Below are 21,730 nucleotides of genomic sequence, written 5' to 3'. Positions count from 1 at the left end.
CAGGGAATCTTCTGAGACTAGTCTGGGATGAGCATTCTCAGGAGAATAAGATCTGCATAAGAATACTAGGTCCCATTTCAACGTCAGTCAAGGCAATACCGTCAGCCAGATGGCACGAGAGACCTTTGCAACAGGAAATGATTTCCTATTGAACAAGAATCCATCATTTCTTAAAAGGATCAATATCCTCCATCATCATGTAAACTAAATATAGGATCAATGGGGGCCAACGAGGATTGGTCACACGTTAAGAAAGTCCGCTCATTCAATTTGAGTAAGTTAAAGGTAATTGTCAAAGACCTGTACAATGATCAGACCAAGATCAGAGGGAATGTAGTAAGAATATATTCAGGCAAGCTGTAGTCATGTATATCAATTGCCAAGTGAACAAGAAGTCATCTTTGCTTCTACAATTTTTCCCCATCATGAGTCTGACTGAGTAGCAATTCATGGCATTTACAATGGTCCGAGTGAAAGAGTCTACAAACAATCTTTTATTATCCCCATGAAAATATAATTTAAAAAAACAGAAAATGTCCTAGAAATTTCCAGACTCATCATCTAATGTATATGTATTCTCTATATTCTATTTCCTTTTAAGATGTTTATTGGTAATTGCATACATTTCTTAAACTACATGCAATTTTTTGATGTACATGAAGACTTGACTTGCGAGTAAAACATTTCCTACATTGTGGTCATGAATATGGCTTCTCACCTGTGTGAATTGTCTGGTGACTAGCGAGATGTTGTTTTTGTCTGAAATATTTCCCACATTGTGAACATGAATATGGCTTCTGACCTGTGTGAATTCTCTGGTGTATATCAAGATCTGACTTCTGGATAAAATCTTTCCCGCATTTTGGGCATGAATATGGCTTCTCCCCTGAGTGAATTCTCTGATGTATAACAAGATGTGAATTGTAGTTAAAGCATTTCCCACATTCTAAACATGGAAATTTCTTATCCTGGGTGTGAAGTCTCTTATGTACATCAAGACTTGATTGACTTGTAAAACATCTCCCACATTCTGGGCATGAATATGGCTTCTCACCTGTGTGACTTCTCTGATGTCTTACAAGATGTAATTTAATTCTAAAACAGTTACCACATTCTGAACATGCATATGGCTTCTCCCGTGTGTGACTTCTCTCATGTATAACAAGACATGATTGAGTTTTAAAACGTTTCCCACATTCTCGGCAAGAATACGGCTCCTCCCCTGTGTGAATTCTTTGATGATTAACAAGATGCCATTTATGCTTAAAATATTTCCCACATTCCGAACATAAATATGGCTTCACACCCGTGTGAATTCTCTGATGATTAACAAGATTTGATTTCTGGTTAAAACATTTTTCACATTCTGAACATGAATATGGCTTCTCACCTGTGTGAATTCTCTGATGTATAACAAGATGTGATTTCTGGTTAAAACATTTTTCACATTCTGAACATGAATATGGCTTCTCGCCCGTGTGAATTCTCTCGTGTATAACAAGATTTGATTTCTGACTAAAACATTTTCCACATTTTGAACATGAAAATGGCTTCACATTTGTAGGAGATGTTCGATGTTTTGTACTCCATCTGTGAATTTTATTTTGTCTATCAGTATGTGATGAATTAGAAGATGAGGGTGTATCAGGGATATTGGCATGTTCTTCATGTGCAGCTTGTAAGATATCTGGAATATTGACCTTATACTCCAACGTCATATGTCTCTCTGAGCTTCTGGTACAGTCATCTGCCAAAAAGTAAAGTTAATTTTATTATTTTTGAATAACAAAACGTTAATAGTGCGTTGCTATTTTACAACACTTTGCCTAATATAGCTGGAATTAGTTAGAAACACAATTCGCAAGGTTGCCATATATGCTGATGATCTCCTGTTCTTTATCTGCTGCCCATATATTTCAATCCCTCATAACTCTGATTTCAAAATAAATTAAAAAAAAATTGTAAGAGCTTAATAGCTCCCTACCCTATTTGATTACGTCAACCCTAGCTGGTTTCTTTCTCTTTGGTTGGACCTCTTCCTCCCTCAAATATCTAGAGATTTGTGCATCATGTTATAACTCTATTAACTCCTCAGAACTTCCCACCCTTCCTTCGTGCTAAGAAGGATGGCCTAACTAAATCATATAAAATAAATATTTGACCTGCCATGCTTATTTCAGGATGCTATCAGTAGGCTTATAAATTGATCCTTTCAACCTACAACCTTTCCCAGACTGCTCCGAATCTAACAATGATAAGATGATTCATCTGGCCGGGGTCAAATACCATCACGGGAAAAAAAAATTGAGACTGTCCTTTATTGTCCAATATTTTTCATTTATTTTCCTAGCCGACTAGAATGCTTTGGATCATTTAGCGATGTCTTTTCCTACGTTTGATTGTGAAGACAACAGACTGTATGAGATATTTCACCTACGAAGGGCAGAGTTGTCGAGGCTTAATAGAAAATGGATATTGCTTTTGAAAGAAAAAGCCTGTAATGCTGCATTTGGAAATTAGGGGGAAAGAACATTATTTTGAATCAATATGTGTTTAATTCCCAAGTAAAGCAAATTATCTAACTAAATAGTCTATATAATTAATTGCCTATGCAGCGTCAATACTAAAAAAATCTAATGTTAAAAATAATAATAAAAAAAAATCCTGCTATACTCACCCTCCGTAGTCCGTCGATGCGCTAGTGGCTTCCGCCAGCTTCCGGTCCCAGAGATGCATTGCGAAATTACCCAGTTATATACTACATGGCTGCTATATACTACGTGGGCAGTACTATATACTACATGGCTGCTATATACTACGTGAGCAGTACTATATACTACATGGCTGCTATATACTACGTGGACAGTACTATATACAGTACTACATGGCTACTATATACTATGTGGACAGTACTATATACAGTACTACATGGCTGCTATATACTACGTGGGCAGTACTATGTACTACATGGCTGCTATATACTGCGTGGGCAGTTAGATACTACGTGGGCTGCGTTATATACTACATGGCTGCTATATACTACGTGGCCAGTGTTACATACTATGTGGCCTGTGTTTTGTACTGCGTGGGCTGTGCTATATATTGCGTGGCCTGTGTTATATACTACGTCGTCTGTGTTATATACTACGTGGCTGCTATATACTGCGTGGCCTGTGTTATATAGTACGTTGGCTGTGTTATGTACTGTTTGGGCTGTGTTATATATTGCCTGGCCTTTATTAATGCATCGGGTATTCTACAATATGTATGTATGTATATAGCAGCCACATACTATATAGCACAGGCCACATACTATTTGTCTGCTATATACTACATGGCTCCTATATACTGTGCTATATACTATGTGGCTGCTATATACATACATATATATTCTAGAATACCCGATGCGTTAGAATCGGGCCACCATCTAGTATTAAATAAATATCTTACCTGCCATGCTTTTTATCAAGGTGCTACTAATAGGCCAATAAGGCTACTTTCACACTAGCGTTAACTGCATTACGTTGCAAATGCGTCGTTTTGCCGAAAAAACGCATCCTGCAAAAGTGCTTTTTTCGTGCGACGGTTGCGCCGTGCTGTGGCAGACCGTCGGGAGCAAAAAACATTACATGTAACGTTTTTTGCTCCCGACGGTCTGCTTTTTCCGACCGGAACTCCGCCCCCACCTCCCTGCACTTCCCCGCACCTCACAATGGGGCAGCGGATGCGCTGGAAAAATGCATCCGCTGCCCCCGTTGTGCGGCGGAGACAACGCTAGCGTCGGGAACCTCGGCCCGACGCACCGCGACGGGCCGAGCCCGACGCTAGTGTGAAAGTAGCCTAAATTGATCTTTTCAGCCTACAACCTGCTCTGAATCTGACAATCATAAGATGATTAATATGGCTGGTGACATCATTTACACTAAGCACAGGCGATAACTTCTTTCTACTGGAAAACTTCTTTAATTATTCAATAATTAATTTGCAATATGATTTTCATGCTATATTATACAAATCCTTAATTTGTCACCACTCCTTCCTCTGATTTTAATAAAAAAATCAAGAAATTTCAAATAAACATTTTGTACCACTGCATCCATAAAAGTCTGTTCTATGAAGATATAACATTAACTCGTTAACCGCCGATACACCTTTTAACAGCAGCAGTTAAGGGTACTTATTCCTCAGCGCCGCTTTATAACAGCAGTGAGAAATAAGTGTATAGCGCCCACCAGAGTCAGAATTTCTCCAGGGTATCGGCTACCGGGGGTAGGTGAGACCCCAGAGAACATGATTCAGGTCGTTTTTTTACCCCAGTGTTGCGATCGACATTATTAACAGAATAACGGCGACCGCAACAAAAAAAGTCAGATTTCCCATTTAATTTCTCTCTCCTCTGATGTAATCTAGCACATCAGAGCAGAGAGAAATGGGGTCCCCCGAGCCCCCCTCCAGTGTCCATTGATCCTCCTGCATCCCCCGTGTTGTCCCCCAGCCGCCAACGTATTCTTCAGGGAAGAAAATGGCGGGTGCATGCATAGTGCGCACACTGAGATCTGCTGGCCGGCATCTGACAACAATAGAACATTTTTCCTATTGGTTCATTTTGATCACTGTGATAGACCGTATGTGTGTTGGGGTTAGGGTTGAAGTTAGAATTGGGGGGGTCCACTGTTTAGGTACATCAAGGGGGTCTACAAACATGACATGGCACCAAGATTGATTCCATCAATTTTGCATTCAAAAACTCAAACAGTGCTCACTCCTTTTGAGCCCTGCCATGCGCCCAAACAGTAGCTTTCCCCCACATACAGGATATTGGTGTACTCAGGAGAAACTGAACAATAAATTTTGTGGTTAATTTTCATCTGATCCATTAACAGCCCCACTTCCTCATCTGCATCCCAGCTTCTATCACTAACCACTTCTCTAGGCCTCTCACAGCTCTCAACCTCTGAGACACACAAAGACGGTAACACCCTGGACCTGGTCTTTGTCCAGCTCTGTTCAATCTCCTACCTAGATAACTCACCGCTTCCCCTCTCTGACCACAACATTCTCTCCTTCACACTCACAATTCCTCGCCCACCCCAGCACTCTCCTACCTATCACACATTCAGAAATCTACAAGCCATTAACCCTCATACACTTTCAGACTCATTACACTCATCATTGTCCCCAATCTCTTCTTTTTCCTGTCCTGATCTGGCTGTACATCACTACAATGTCACTCTTAGAAGCACCCTAGACCAAGTAGCTCCCCTCACCCTCAGAACCTCCAAACACAGAGTGAAACAGCCCTGGCTCACATCACAAACCCGATTTCTCCAGCGATGCTCTAGGTGTGCTGAACGTTTATGGAGGAAAACACGCACACCAGAAGACTTCATCCACTTCAAATTAATGTTAAGAACCTATAACTCTGCCCTTCACCTCGCCAAACAGACCTACTACACCACCCTGATCTCCTCACTATCCAACAACCCCAAGAAACTTTTTAACACCTTTCACTCCCTCCTCAGGCCAAAAGCTCAAGACCCTATCACAGACATTTGTGCTGATGACCTGGCCTCCCACTTTATAGAGAAAATAGACAATATCCGTCAGGAAATCCGCTCCCAGACACTAGGTGCAATGACTCCCATCCCTTCCTGCATCTCCCCTGGCTCACTCTCCACATTCGATCCCATCACAGAAGAAGTCTCCAAGCTCCTCTCTTCTTCTCGTCTGACTACATGCACCACTGACCCCATTCCCTCACACCTCCTCCAGTCTCTCTCTCCAGTCGTCACAACTCACCTAACTACAATCTTTAATCTCTCCCTCTCCTCTGGCATTTTCCCCTCCTCCTTCAAACACTCTATCATTACTCCATTACTAAAAAAACCCCACCCTTGACCCATCATGCACAAACAACTACAGACCGGTCTCCAATCTCCCCTTCATCTCAAAACTCCTGGAGCGCCTGGTCTACTCCCGCCTTACCCGTTACCTCTCCACTCATTCCCTCCTAGACCCTTCACAGTCCAGTTTCCACCCCCTACATTCGACAGAAACTGCACTCATCAAGGTGACCAATGACCTTCTGACAGCAAAATGTAATGGTGACCACTCTGCTCATTCTCCTCGACCTCTCTGCAGCTTTCGACACTGTTGACCACCCTCTCCTACTCTCTAGGCTCCAGTCACTAGGCATTAAGGACACTGCTCTCTCCTGGTTCTCCTCCTATCTTTCTGATCGCTCCTTCAGTGTTCTGTTCTCTGGCTCCACTTCATCTCCTCTTCCTCTCACTGTTGGGGTACTTCAGGGCTCGGTCCTTGGCCCCCTTCTCTTCTCCCTCTACACAGCCCTAATTGGACAGACCATCAGCAGATTTGGCTTTCAGTACCATCTTTACGCTGATGACACACAACTATACACGTCATCCCCTGACCTTACCCCCGCTGTACTACAGAACGCCACTGACTGTCTGTCCGCAGTCTCTGACATCATGTCCGCTCTCTATCTGAAACTCAACCTCTCCAAAACTGAACTTCTTCTGCTCCCGCCTTCTACTAACCTCCTTAAATCTGACATTTCCCTCTCCGTAGATGGCACCATAATAACACCCTGGCAGCAGGCACTGGACTACTGCAATGCTCTATTAATTGGCCTCCCCCTCACGCGACTTTCCCCTCTCCAGTCTATCCTTAATGCGGCAGCTAAGGTCGTCCATCTGGCTAACCGTTACTCGGACGTGTCCGCTCTTCGCCAGTCATTACACTGGCTGCCCATTCATTACAGGATACAATTCAAAGTACTTGTTCTCACCCACAAAGCTCTCCACAGTGCGGCACCCCCTTACATCTCCTCCCTCATTTCTGTCTATCGGCCTAGCCGACCACTACGCTCTGCAAACGACTTTCGACTAACCTCTGCACTAATCCGTACCTCCCAATCCCGACTCCAAGACTTCTCCCGTGCTGCGCCAATCCTCTGGAATGCTCTACCCCAAGATATTAGGACCATCCACAACTTGCATAGTTTTAGGCGCTCGCTCAAAACTCATTTGTTCAGAGCGGCCTATCACGTTCCCTAATCAGTCATTTTATGTTTGTGTGTGTGTGTAGCCCATTCACTATCTCCATCCACCCCACACCCCCTGAAGATGGCTGGACCATCATTGTAAATACATCATTGTAAATACACACCTGTGCTTTGTATCTCCCCACCTCATTGTAGATTGTAAGCTCTCACGAGCAGGGGCGGCTTATTTTGCTTTATTACTGTATTGTTAACGTTGTTACCTATGACTGTTGTGTTTGAAACTGTTAAACTGTAAAGCGCTGCGGAATATGTTGGCGCTATATAAATAAAGATTATTATTATTATTATTATCTGATACCCTTGTGAAAATAAAAAAAATTGATTCCAAAGTAAATGTTTTTGTGAAAAAAGTAAAATCTTCATTTTTTCCTTCCGCAATGCTTTAGTTCTCGTGAAGCAGCTGAAGGGTTATTAAACTTCTTGAATGTGGTTTTGCGCAGCTTGAGGGGTGCAGTTTTTAGAATGGTGTCACTTTGGGGTATTTTCTTTTATATTGACCCTCCAAACTCACTTCAAATGTAAGGTGGTCCCTAAAAAAATAGTTTTGTAAATTTTGTTGGAAAAATGAGAAATCGCTCGTCAACTTTTAGCCGTTATAACGTCCTAACAAAAAACAATTATGCTTCCAAAATTGTGCTGATGTAATGTTGACATGCGGGAAATCGTATTTATCAACTATCTTGTGTGACACCGCTCTCTGATTTAAGGGTATAAAAATTAAAAGTTTGAAAAGTGCAACATTTTCAAAATTTTTGCCAAATTTCCATTTTTTTCATAAATAAACACAAGTTATATCGAAGAAATTTTACCACTAACATGAAGTACAATGTGTCACGAAAAAAATTTCTCAGAATCAGTGGGATACATTGAAGCGTTCCAGAGCTATAACCTCATAAAGTGACAGGGGTCAGAATTGTTTAAATTGGCTTGGTCATTAAGTACCAAATTGGCTCTGTCACGAAGGAGTTAAATAACCCAAATAGTAAACCCCATTAGAGAAAAAAAAATCAGAAGCAGAAATAATCATTTCTGTCATTGTACTGCAATAAAAAGTCATCTCAACCTCATTTGTGCCTCAAAATTGTATCCATAAAAATTAGATCTTGACGTACAAAAGACAAACCCTTACAGAGCTTCATGAATGAAAAAATAAAAAATCTGAGAAAATTGCAACACAAACCAAATAGTTGTTTTTTTGGTTTGTTTTTTTTTTTTTACAAATTTCCAATTTTTTTATCCATTTTTTGACCTTAAGAATCACATTTTTACCGCAGAATGAACACCGTTAAATATGAAACCCAAAAAACAATGCTGAAATTGTGTTTTCTTCACCATCTCACCCTATTTGCAATATTTTTCCCTTTTTTCAGTACATTATATGGTAAAAACTACAAATCATTTTGCAAAAAAAAAGATCTAAGTTGAACGAAAAATAAAAATGGTGGGGCTTTTAAAGGAAATGAGGAAAAAGCTCAAAATCAAATACTGGCCTTGTCCTGATGGGGTTAAACAAAGGCATTTTAGAACATTATTAACAAGTTTTATAACATCATGGTTTTCATTCAATTGGCAACATTCTAAAATACTGTAACTTCCCTTTAAAGCAGAATTGTCCCCAGATTTCAAAATACAACCTGCATATACTGGGAAATAAATTTGTTTGACCTGCTGAGGCTGGTGTACTTACTGTGAAAACCCATGTCAGAGTGGATGCATACTCCTATATGAAAGTTTTCAATTCTGATTTTCTGATGATCATTTTACAAGTACTCAATTTAAAAGCTCAATTTAATATAATTAATATCCGGATTATACAGCCATTCTGAAATAGTTTTTTATAATTAAGAAGTACATCAGTATCATCAGGCTTACAGACTATATAATAAATTATGTAGTTTTATTTTGAAATAAATATCTGCTTTTTAAAACGCAGCATAAAATTGTTGCATCCGGTGGATACGATGAACATGTGACTGTAATCTGCATTCAGTGGCGATCACTCACCCGATCTGTTATCTGTTGGAATCTCCTTTTCACTCGGATCATCACTCCTCACATAAGTCTTTTCTTTTATTTTAATATCTGTAGTATGGTTCTGAACTTCAGCCTGGTTCAAAAAGTGAGAAATAAACATTGTAAAAGTTGCCAGAAACTTGGAAACGTCACAAATGATTTAGATGACCAGAAAATATAACTAATTAGCAGGATGACCTACAATTACACGACTGCAAATATCTGTAGGTCTCCTGTATAAATTAAACTAGTAGGTCCTTTATCCCAACCTATTTTATAGTCAGAAAAGTGTGAGATCCAGACAGGGCCTGGACAAGGGATAGGCAGGGTAGGCATCTGCCTAGAGCGCTACCTCCCCGAGGAGGAAACACTATCCAGGAAAAAAAATGACATTGCAGAATGCCTGCGGCCACTCAGCATCTTCCTCTGGCCACAGGCATTCAGCACAGCGACAGTTGGGATGCAGGCACACAGGGGAGCAGTGTCGGTCTCTGACACCGCTCCCCCTCTGCTGGCTTCCCGGCTATCACTTCCTCCCTGCACTCAATCGTATTCGCATCTCTTAGACATGAATACAATTGCTGTGAGCCACACTGCTGGCACAGGAACAGAGGAGCTGTAATCAGCCTCCTGCTCCGCCGAAAACTCCAGCGGAACGCATTAACCAAGACGGTGCACGCAGGGGACGTCAGATGGCACAATGCAGTGATGTCATCACGCCATCCAGTGCCCACTACTGTACTTTATAGAATAAGAGGAAATGGAGCTGCGCTGGACAGATAGCTGGGAATAGGTGATTACGTTTTTTCTTATTTATTTTATATTATTTTACATAGTAACATAGTTAGTAAGGCCGAAAAAAAACCATTTGTCCATCCAGTTCAGCCGATATTCCGTCAGAATAAATCCCCAGATCTACATCCTTCTAAAGAACATAACTGTAAGAAACAATATGGTTACGCTCCAGGAAGACATCCAGGCCTCTCTGGAACCCCTCGACTGAGGGCGCCATCACCACCTCCTCAGGGCAATACACGGTATTAAGAAATGGGGTATGTGAACTTTTGATCAGGGTCATTTGAATGTTTTGGGTTGTCATTATGATTTAAAAACAGAAAACACAGTAGTTTAACAATAAATGGCTTCACCCAACCACCAACCATGAGTGGACAAAAAGTTTTGGTGTTATCATTCATATTCTCTGAAAAAAGGCCAAGAAAGCAAAAATTCTGCCGGGGTGTGTAAAATTTTGAGCACAACTGTATGGTGCCATATTTACGTACTGATGATGGTTCTAGTGACCTATTTATTGATTACAGTTCTGGTGCTGTATCGATAACTCTGGTGTTCTATTTATGTACTGATGATGATTTTGGTTTTGTATTCAGGTAGTGATGATAGTTATGGTGATGAATAAAGCACCAGAACCATCATCAGTACAGGAATATGGCACCAGAATCACCATCAGTACAGGAATACAGCACCAGAACCATCATCATTACATGAATACATCATCAGAACACCATCAGAACAGGAATACAACAAAAGAACCATCATCAGAACGTGATCCATGGCCCCAGAACCATCATCAGTACAGGAATATGGCACCAGAATCACCATCAGTACAGGAATACAGCACCAGAACCATCATCACTACATGAATACATCATCAGAACACCATCAGAACAGGAATACAACAAAAGAACCATCATCAGAACGTGATCCATGGCCCCAGAACCATCATCAGTACAGGAATATGGCACCAGAATCACCATCAGTACAGGAATACATCATCAGAACCACCATCAGAACAGGAATCTAATTTTGAAAACGCATTCTCTGTTGAATCTCACTCATAAAGTACATCACTTTTTTTTTTTTTTTTTTACTTTTGAGGGTATTATTTGGTGAATCAAAATACATTGTCCCGGCCCTGAATCCAAACATGTGATGTCTGCAATCAGCTGCCTTTTCCGCTATATATATAAATCATATAATAATGCTGGACTGGCAGAACACAAGACCTGCGCAGCCTCCTACACATCAGAGTCCCACAACCTTCTCTCCACCTACCTGATGATCCTGTGAACAGTCCTGAGGTCGGGGATGTCTCTCCGGCGTCGTCCGCTTACTGGTTCTTACTGTCAGAAACACATAAATAATTATTTTTTTATATATACAGGTCCTTCTCAACAAATTAGCATATAGTGTTAAATTTCATTATTTACCATAATGTAATGATTACAATTAAACTTTCATATATTATAGATTCATTATCCACCAACTGAAATTTGTCAGGTCTTTTATTGTTTTAATACTGATGATTTTGGCATACAACTCCTGATAACCCAAAAAACCTGTCTCAATAAATTAGCATATCAAGAAAAGGTTCTCTAAATGACCTATTACCCTAATCTTCTGAATCAACTAATTAACTCTAAACACATGCAAAAGATACCTGAGGCTTTTAAAAACTCCCTGCCTGGTTCATTACTCAAAACCCCCATCATGGGTAAGACTAGCGACCTGACAGATGTCAAGAAGGCCATCATTGACACCCTCAAGCAAGAGGGTAAGACCCAGAAAGACATTTCTCAACAAATAGGCTGTTCCCAGAGTGCTGTATCAAGGCACCTCAATGGTAAGTCTGTTGGAAAGAAACAATGTGGCAGAAAACGCTGTACAACGAGAAGAGGTGACCGGACCCTGAGGAAGATTGTGGAGAAGGACCGATTCCAGACCTTGGGGAACCTGAGGAAGCAGTGGACTGAGTCTGGTGTGGAAACATCCAGAGCCACCGTGCACAGGCGTGTGCAGGAAATGGGCTACAGAGAAGCAGCACTGGACTGTTGCTAAGTGGTCCCAAGTACTTTTTTCTGATGAAAGCAAATTTTGCATGTCATTCGGAAATCAAGGTGCCAGAGTCTGGAGGAAGACTGGGGAGAAGGAAATGCCAAAATGCCTGAAGTCCAGTGTCAAGTACCCACAGTCAGTGATGGTGTGGGGTGCCATGTCAGCTGCTGGTGTTGGTCCACTGTGTTTCATCAAGGGCAGGGTCAATGCAGCTAGCTATCAGGAGATTTTGGAGCACTTCATGCTTCCATCGGCTGAAATGCTTTATGGAGATGAAGATTTCATTTTTCAGCACGACCTGGCACCTGCTCACAGTGCCAAAACCACTGGTAAATGGTTTACTGACCATGGTATTACTGTGCTCAATTGGCCTGCCAACTCTCCTGACCTGAACCCCATAGAGAATCTGTGGGATATTGTGAAGAGAAAGTTGAGAGACGCAAGACCCAACACTTTGGATGAGCTTAAGGCCGCTATTGAAGCATCCTGGGCCTCCATAACATCTCAGCAGTGTCACAGGCTGATTGCCTCCATGCCACGCCGCATTGAAGCAGTCATTTCTGCCAAAGGATTCCCGACCAAGTATTGAGTGCATAACTGAACATTATTATTTGATGGTTTTTTTGTTTGTTATTAAAAAACACTTTTATTTGATTGGACGGGTGAAATATGCTAATTTATTGAGACAGGTTTTTTGGGTTATCAGGAGTTGTATGCCAAAATCATCAGTATTAAAACAATAAAAGACCTGACAAATTTCAGTTGGTGGATAATGAATCTATAATATATGAAAGTTTAATTGTAATCATTACATTATGGTAAATAATGAAATGTAACACTATATGCTAATTTTTTGAGAAGGACCTGTACAAGAAATTTATGAGGTTGATAGTGACTTCTTATTCCAGTGCTGTTCTAGCCAGGGCTGGCGTCACCACTCGGCACACCTGGGCAAGTGCCGGGGTCATGGACAAACGGGGGAGCCCATTCATTGCCTGGGGCTGGGCAGCTCCCCAGTAGCTGTGTAGGGCCGCCGGCGCTGCTTGATGGCTGTCACTTTAACAGACATGGCCGAGCTCAGTGCACTGTGCGGCTGTGGCTACTAGTGATGATGCGCCTAGCAAGACACACAAGCAAAATTAAAGGCCATGTCACTATTAGCAGACACAGCTGAACAGTGCTCTGTGTGCACCGCGGCCATGTCAAAGCAAAGTTCCATCAAGCAGCGTGCCCGTCACAGCCACATACCAGAGAAGATGGGCAGGAGACGAGCCGGGGGGAGGATAGCAAGGATTGTTGCCGGCTTTATCATATTAAAAATATTTCTTATGTGTCTGTATATGTGTATAGTATGTATGCATGTCTGCGTATTGTATGTGTGCATGTCTGCGTAATATATGTGTCCATGTCTGCGTATTGTATGTGTCCATGTCTGCATATTGTACGTGTGCATGTCTGCGTATTGTATGTGTCCATGTCTGCGTAATATATATGTCTATGTCTGCGTATTGTATGTGTCCATGTCTGCATATTGTATGTGTCCATGTCTGCATATTGTATGTGTGCATGTCTGCGTATTGTATGTGTCCATGTCTGCATATTGTACGTGTGCATGTCTGCATATTGTATGTGTGCATGTCTGCGTATTGTATGTGTCCATGTCTGCGTATTGTATGTGTCCATGTCTGCATAATATATGTGTCCATGTCTGCGTATTGTATGTGTGCATGTCTGCGTATTGTATGTGTGCATGTCTGCGTATTGTATGTGTCCATGTCTGCGTATTGTATGTGTCCATGTCTGCGTATTGTATGTGTCCATGTCTGCGTAATATATGTGTCCATGTCTGCGTATTGTATGTGTCCATGTCTGCGTATTGTATGTGTGCATGTCTGCGTATTGTATGTGTGCATGTCTGCGTATTGCATGTGTGCATGTGTGCGTATTGTATGTGTGCATGTCTGCGTATTGTATGTGTGCATGTCTGCGTATTGTACGTGTGCATGTCTGCGTATTGTACGTGTGCATGTCTGCGTATTGTACGTGTGCATGTCTGCGTATTGTATGTGTGCATGTGTGCGTATTGTATGTGTGCATGTGTGCGTATTGTATGTGTCCATGTCTGCGTATTGTATGTGTGCAAGTCTGCGTATTGTATGTGTGCATGTCTGCGTATTGTACGTGTGCATGTCTGCGTATTGTATGTGTGCATGTCTGCGTATTGTATGTGTGCATGTCTGCGTATTGTATGTGTGCATGTCTGCGTATTGTATGTGTGCATGTCTGCGTATTGTATGTGTGCATGTGTGCGTATTGTATGTGTGCATGTCTGCGTATTGTATGTGTGCATGTCTGCGTATTGTATGTGTGCATGTGTGCGTATTGTATGTGTGCATGTCTGCGTATTGTATGTGTGCATGTGTGCGTATTGTATGTGTGCATGTGTGCGTATTGTATGTGTCCATGTCTGCGTATTGTATGTGTGCAAGTCTGCGTATTGTATGTGTGCATGTCTGCGTATTGTACGTGTGCATGTCTGCGTATTGTATGTGTGCATGTCTGCGTATTGCATGTGTGCATGTCTCCGTATTGTATGTGTGCATGTCTGCGTATTGTATGTGTGCATGTCTGTGTATTGTATGTGTGCATGTCTGCATATTGTATGTGTGCATGTCTGCATAATATATGTGTCCATGTCTGCGTATTGTATGTGTCCATGTCTGCGTATTGTATGTGTGCATGTCTGCGTATTGTATGTGTGCATGTCTGCGTATTGTATGTGTGCATGTCTGCGTATTGTATGTGTCCATGTCTGCGTATTGTATGTGTCCATGTCTGCGTATTGTATGTGTCCATGTCTGCGTAATATATGTGTCCATGTCTGCGTATTGTATGTGTCCATGTCTGCGTATTGTATGTGTCCATGTCTGCGTAATATATGTGTCCATGTCTGCGTATTGTATGTGTCCATGTCTGCGTATTGTATGTGTGCATGTCTGCGTATTGTATGTGTGCATGTCTGCGTATTGTATGTGTGCATGTCTGCGTATTGTATGTGTGCATGTGTGCGTATTGTATGTGTGCATGTCTGCGTATTGTATGTGTCCATGTCTGCATATTGTATGTGTGCATGTCTGCGTATTGTATGTGTGCATGTCTGCGTATTGTATGTGTGCATGTCTGCGCATTGTATGTGTCCATTTTCTGCGTATTGTATGTGTGCATGTCTGCGTATTGTATGTGTGCATGTCTGCGTATTGTATGTGTCCATGTCTGCGCATTGTATGTGTCCATGTCTGCATATTGTATGTGTGCATGTGTGCGTATTGTATGTGTGCATGTTTGCGCATTGTATGTGTGCATGTCTGCGTATTGTATGTGTGCATGTCTGCATATTGTATGTGTGCATGTCTGCGTATTGTATGTGTGCATGTCTGCATATTGTATGTGTGCATGTGTGCGTATTGTATGTGTGCATGTTTGCGCATTGTATGTGTGCATGTCTGCATATTGTATGTGTGCATGTCTGCATATTGTATGTGTGCATGTCTGCGTATTGTATGTGTGCATGTCTGCATATTGTATGTGTGCATGTCTGCATATTGTATGTGTGCATGTCTGCGTATTGTATGTGTTCATGTCGGCGTATTGTATGTGTGCATGTCTGCGTATTGTATGTGTGCATGTCTGCGTATTGTATGTGTGCATGTCTGCTTATTGTATGTGTGCATGTCTGCATATTCGATGGGCATGTCTCCGTATTTATGTGTGCATGTCTGCGTATTGTATGTGTGCATGTCTGCATATTGTATGTGTGCATGTCTGCGTATTGTATGTGTGCATGTCGGCGCATTGTATGTGTGCATGTCTGCGTATTGTATGTGTGCATGTCTGCGTATTGTATGTGTGCATGTCTGTGTACTGCATGTCTGCATATTGTATGTGTGCATGTCTGCGTAATATATGTGTCCATGTCTGCGTATTGCATGTGTGCATGTCTGCATATTCGATGGGCATGTCTCCGTATTGCATGTGTGCATGTCTGTGTATTGCATGTGTGCATGTCTGCGTATTGCATGTGTGCATGTCTGCGTATTCGATGGGCATGTCTGCGTATGGTATGTGTCCATGTCTGCTTATTGTATGTGTGCATGTCTGCGTATTGTATGTGTCCATGTCTGCATATTGTATGTGTGCATGTCTGCGTATTGTACGTGTGCATGTCTGCATATTGTATGTGTGCATGTCTGCGTATTGTATGTGTGCATGTGTGCGTATTGTATGTGTGCATGTCTGCGTATTGCATGTGTGCATGTCTGCGTATTGTATGTGTGCATGTCTGCGTATTGCATGTGTGCATGTCTGCGTATTGTATGTGTCCATGTCTGCATATTCGATGGGCATGTCTCCGTATTGTATGTGTGCATGTCTGCGTATTGCATGTGTGCATGTCTGCGTATTGCATGTGTGCATGTCTGCATATTCGATGGGCATGTCTCCGTATTGTATGTGTGCATGTCTGCGTATTGCATGTGTCCATGTCTGCGTATTGTATGTGTGCATGCCTGCGTATTGTATGTGTGCATGCCTGCGTATTGTATGTGTGCATGTCTGCGTATTGTATGTGTCCATGTCTGCGTATTGTATGTGTGCATGTCTGCGTATTGTATGTGTGCATGCCTGCGTATTGTATGTGTGCATGTCTGCGTATTGCATGTGTGCATGTCTGCGTATTGTATGTGTGCATGTCTGCGTATTGTATGTGACCATATCTGCGTATTGTATGTGTCCATTTCTGCATTTTGTATGTCTGCATGTGTGCGTATTGTATGTGTGCATGTCTGCTTATTGTATGTGTCCATGTCTGCGTATTGTATGTGTGCATGTCTGCGTATTGTATGTGTGCATGTCTGCGTACTGCATGTGTGCATGTCTGCGTATTGTATGTGTGCATGTCTGCGTAATATATGTGTCCATGTCTGCGTATTGCATGTGTGCATGTCTGTGTATTGCATGTGTGCATGTCTGCGTATTGCATGTGTGCATGTCTGCGTATTGCATGTGTGCATGTCTGCGTATTCGATGGGCATGTCTGCGTATGGTATGTGTCCATGTCTGCTTATTGTATGTGTGCATGTCTGCGTATAGTATGTGTCCATGTCTGCTTATTGTATGTGTGCATGTCTGCGTATTGTATGTGTGCATGCCTGCGTATTGTATGTGTGCATGTCTGCGTATTGCATGTGTGCATGTCTGCGTATTGTATGTGTGCATGTCTGCGTATTGTATGTGACCATATCTGCGTATTGTATGTGTCCATTTCTGCATTTTGTATGTCTGCATGTGTGCGTATTGTATGTGTGCATGTCTGCTTATTGTATGTGTCCATGTCTGCGTATTGTATGTGTGCATGTCTGCGTATTGTATGTGTGCATGTCTGCGTACTGCATGTGTGCATGTCTGCGTATTGTATGTGTGCATGTCTGCGTAATATATGTGTCCATGTCTGCGTATTGCATGTGTGCATGTCTGTGTATTGCATGTGTGCATGTCTGCGTATTGCATGTGTGCATGTCTGCGTATTGCATGTGTGCATGTCTGCGTATTTGATGGGCATGTCTGCGTATGGTATGTGTCCATGTCTGCTTATTGTATGTGTGCATGTCTGCGTATAGTATGTGTCCATGTCTGCTTATTGTATGTGTGCATGTCTGCGTATTGTATGTGTGCATGTCTGCGTATTGTATGTGTCCATGTCTGCGTATTGTATGTGTGCATGTCTGCGTATTGTATGTGTCCATGTCTGCATATTGTATGTGTGCATGTCTGCGTATTGTATGTGTGCATGTCTGTGTATTGTATGTGTCCATGTCTGCGTATTGTATGTGTGCATGTCTGCGTATTGTATGTGTGCATGTCTGCGCATTGCATGTGTGCATGTCTGCGTATTGTATGTGTGCATGTCTGCGTATTGCATGTGTGCATGTCTGCGTATTGTATGTGTTCATGTCTGCGTATTGTATGTGTCCATGTCTGCGTATTGTATGTGTGCATGTCTGCGTATTGCATGTGTGCATGTCTGCGCATTGCATGTGTGCATGTCTGCGTATTGTATGTGTGCATGTCTGCGTATTGTATGTGTGCATGTCTGCGTATTGCATGTGTGCATGTCTGCGTATTGCATGTGTGCATGGCTGCGTATTGTATGTGTGCATGTCTGCATATTGTATGGGAATGCCTGCTTACTGTATGTATGTATGTATGTCTCCGTATTGTATGGGCATGTCTGCATATTCGATGGGCATGTTTGCATATTGGATGTGTGAATGTCTGCGTATTGTATGGGCATGCCTGCTTACTGAATGTATGTCTCCGTATTGTATGGGCATGTCTGCATATTCGATGGGCATGTCTGCGTATTGTATGGGCATTTTTGCGTACTGTATAGTGCATGTCTGCAAATGTGAAGGATGAGGGGGCAGGCTGGGCCCTGTGTTGTATACCTATATTTCCCCTCCATATCTGTGCATCATGAATCCTGGTATGTGTTAAAGGGGGAGGCCCACAAAAACCTGGAGCCGGCCCTGGTTCTAGCGATGTCCGCTCAAGGTCTCATGGGGCTTACGTCACATTCTTATGTCTCTTGAGCTTTGCAAACAACCAATCGGCGGTCGCTAATGGCGTACTGCTCTCTGACTTCCTCAGAACATCCGAGACTGATAGCTCACTGACTGTGTGACATCAGGGTCCAGGCAAGGAAATCTAACAGTGAGCTATCAATCAAGTTAAAGAAGGCGGTGTTGGGTAGGGAAACAAGCTCAGTAAGTGCTCAGTCATGCCCAGAGCACTTAACACCTCATTTGCAAATGAATGAAAACATTATTCGGGAATGCAGCATCAGATAGAAGATATAAAGGGTGTAGATGGATTTACATTTCTAAGAACTGGATGCCTATGTATGTTTGCTTCGGGGGATTGATCTTATTCACAGATTTCCTGTAATATTTTTTTTTCAGATTTTTCAGTGGCTGAACAAAGCATTTAACCCCTTTATGACCGTGGGATTTTTCGTGTTCGTTTTTCACTCCCCTCCTTCCCAGAGCCATAACTTTTTTATTTTTCCGTCAATTTGGCCATATGAGGGCCTATTTTTTGCAGGACGAGTTGTAATTTTGAACGACATCATTGGTTTTACCATGTCGTGTACTAGAAAATGGGAAAAAAATTCCAAGTGCGGTGAAATTGCAAAAAAAAGTGCAATCCCACACTTGTTTTTTGCTTGGCTTTTTTGCTAGGTTCACTAACTACTAAAACTGACCTGCCATTATGATTCTCCAGGTCATTACGAGTTCATAGACACCTAACATGACTAGGTTATTTTTTACCTAAGTGGTGAAAAAAAATTCCAAACTGTGCTAACAAAAAAAAAAAAATTGTGCCATTTTCCGATACTCGTAGCGTCTCCATTTTTCATGATCTGGGGTCGGTTAGGGGCTTATTTTTTGCGTGCCGAGCTGGCATTTTTAATGATTCCAATTTGGTGCAGTTACGTTCTTTTGATCGCCCGTTATTGCATTTTAATGCAATGTCGTGGCGACCAAAAAAAGTAATTCTGGCGTTTCGATTTTTTTTCTCGTTACGCCGTTTAGCGATCAGGTTAATGCTTTTTTTTATTGATAGATCGGGTGATTCTGAATGTGGCAATACCAAATATGTGTAGGTTTGATTTTTTTTTAATTGATTTATTTTGATTGGGGCGAAAGGGGGGTGATTTAAACTTTTATATTTTTTTTTATTTTTTTCACATTTTTTTTTTACTTTTGCCATGCTTCAATAGCCTCCATGGGAGGCTAGAAGCAGGCACCACTCGATCGGCTCTGCTACATAGCAGCGATCTGCTGTTCGCTGCTATGTAGTAGAAAATCAGGTGTGCTGTGAGCGCCGACCACAGGGTGGCGCTCACAGCTGCCGGGGATCAGTAACCATAGAAGTCTCAAGGACCTCTATGGTTACAATGGAGAAGCATCGCCGACCTCCGATCATGTGACGGGGGTCGGCGATGCCGTCATTTCCGGCCGCCCGGCCGGATGCAGTAGTTAAATGCCGCTGTCTGCGTTTGACAGCGGCATTTAACTAGTTAATAGCGGCGGGTGAATCGCGATTTCACCGGCCGCTATTGCGGGCACATGTCAGCTCTTCAAAACAGCTGACATGTCCCGGCTTTGATGCGGGCTCACCGCCGGAGCCCTGCATCAAAGCAGGGGAGCTGACATCGGACGTACTATCCCGTCCGATGTCAGTAAGGGGTTAAGATTTTCCTAAAGCAGCCAACCCCTTTAACAGATGTGTGTATTTAGTCATGTTACCTGGTGATGTGCGGGGCTGGTGGTCCTCCATCATGACGTCCTTGTACCGATCCTTGTGTCCTTCTATATACTCCCACTCCTCCATGGAGAAGTAGACGGTGACGTCCTGACACCTTAAAGGAACCTGACACATACAATGATACCGTCATCCCCCCGATCCCTTTATAGTGTATAATGTCCCAGCATTCCCAGCAGTGTCACCTCTCCAGTCAGCAGCTCAATCATCTTGTAGGCGAGTTCTAGGATCTTCTGGTCACTGATGTCCTCATGTATCCAGGGGTGCGGTGGAGACCACAGGGTTGGGTTCAGGGTTCCTCTCCGTCCGTCAGACATAGGGGCCTGATAGCGATCACTAGAGGTCTTCTTCACCACCGTGTAATCCTGTGTATGGAGAAACACATTAATAATTCTTACTTCACACATCTCTCCGGTCAGATCATCTGTTAACTTATTACCATGGATAATGTAATGTGAGGTCACCAGAATCTCTCACCTCTCCTGTAAGACAGAGGAGGATCTCTAGGGTGAGATTTAGTATACTCTCTGCCATCTTGTTTCTGTTCCTATCCATCTTTGATGAGTCTATCAGGACAATTATATAGAAAATATCAGCACAGAGAATCTGATAGTGTCGAAATCTGAAGGGGAAAAGAAGATGAGCTGATGTAAAATTATACAAAATTCCTTGTTTAAAAATACAACTACTGAAGATAAGAAGGGGAAATATTTAGGCTATGTGCACACATTCAGGATTTTTCGCGGTTTTTTTCGCAATTTTTTCAGCCGTTTTCCGCAGAAAAAACTGCTTGAAAAACGCATACATAAGCATCCCATCATTCTGCAATTTTTGTGCGCATAATGCGTTTTTTTTTCCGCGATAGAAACGCATCGTGGGAAAAAACGCAGAATGTTCATTAATTTTGCGGATTTTTTGCATTTTTGCCGCTATTTAATGCATTGGGAAGCTCCGGAAAAAAAACACACAAAAAAAGAGAAAAACACGCGAAAAAAAACGCATGCGGATTTCTTGCAGAAAATGTCCGGTTTTGTTCAGGAAATTTCTGCAAGAAATCCTGACGTGTGCACATAGCCTTAAAGAGGAAGAATCTTGTAAAGGGATGGCGTATCCCTAGAACTTGCCATGAGGGGAGATCTGACTTCTGGTACCTCCGCTGATTCTGGAAGTCGCGGCTCTGATTAAGACCCGAGTCCCCTTCACTGTTTTTCATAGCACTGCGGCTCTCCCGAGGAAGGACTGGTCTGAGAAATCAATGCCCGGCCTGTTCAGTCCTAGCTAATTTGTATGGCTCGCTTGTAACTAGAATTGAGCAACTATGTTCGGATTCGGTCTCCGAATATGAATTTGCCATATTCGTGCCATATTGCTACCCTATTCTTGCCAAATTTATGT

General features: G+C 42.3%; 1 protein-coding gene across 2 annotated transcripts in view; it reads right to left on the bottom strand.

Annotated features, from left to right (window-relative positions):
- The window catches only part of LOC143769487 (uncharacterized), a 180,384-nt gene that overhangs the window by 17,843 nt on the left and 140,811 nt on the right, over positions 1–21,730 (bottom strand). Inside the window, exons 2-7 of one of the 2 annotated variants that reach the window (XM_077258110.1) lie at positions 20,813–20,901; positions 20,521–20,700; positions 20,320–20,443; positions 11,174–11,241; positions 9,092–9,206; positions 706–1,747 (exon numbers count right to left, since the gene is read on the bottom strand). The exons of the other annotated variant lie outside the window; for it this stretch is intronic. Coding sequence (XP_077114225.1) covers positions 706–1,747; positions 9,092–9,206; positions 11,174–11,241; positions 20,320–20,443; positions 20,521–20,700; positions 20,813–20,901 — 1,618 coding nt within the window. The remainder of the gene's footprint in view (positions 1–705; positions 1,748–9,091; positions 9,207–11,173; positions 11,242–20,319; positions 20,444–20,520; positions 20,701–20,812; positions 20,902–21,730) is intronic. 2 annotated transcript variants of the gene reach the window in all.

This window comes from Ranitomeya variabilis, chromosome 4 (genome assembly GCF_051348905.1).
Source record: "Ranitomeya variabilis isolate aRanVar5 chromosome 4, aRanVar5.hap1, whole genome shotgun sequence".
Taxonomy (NCBI): domain Eukaryota; kingdom Metazoa; phylum Chordata; class Amphibia; order Anura; family Dendrobatidae; genus Ranitomeya; species Ranitomeya variabilis.
The sequence above is the reverse complement of the archived record's forward strand: the minus strand, read 5'-3'. Positions and strand labels throughout refer to the sequence as shown.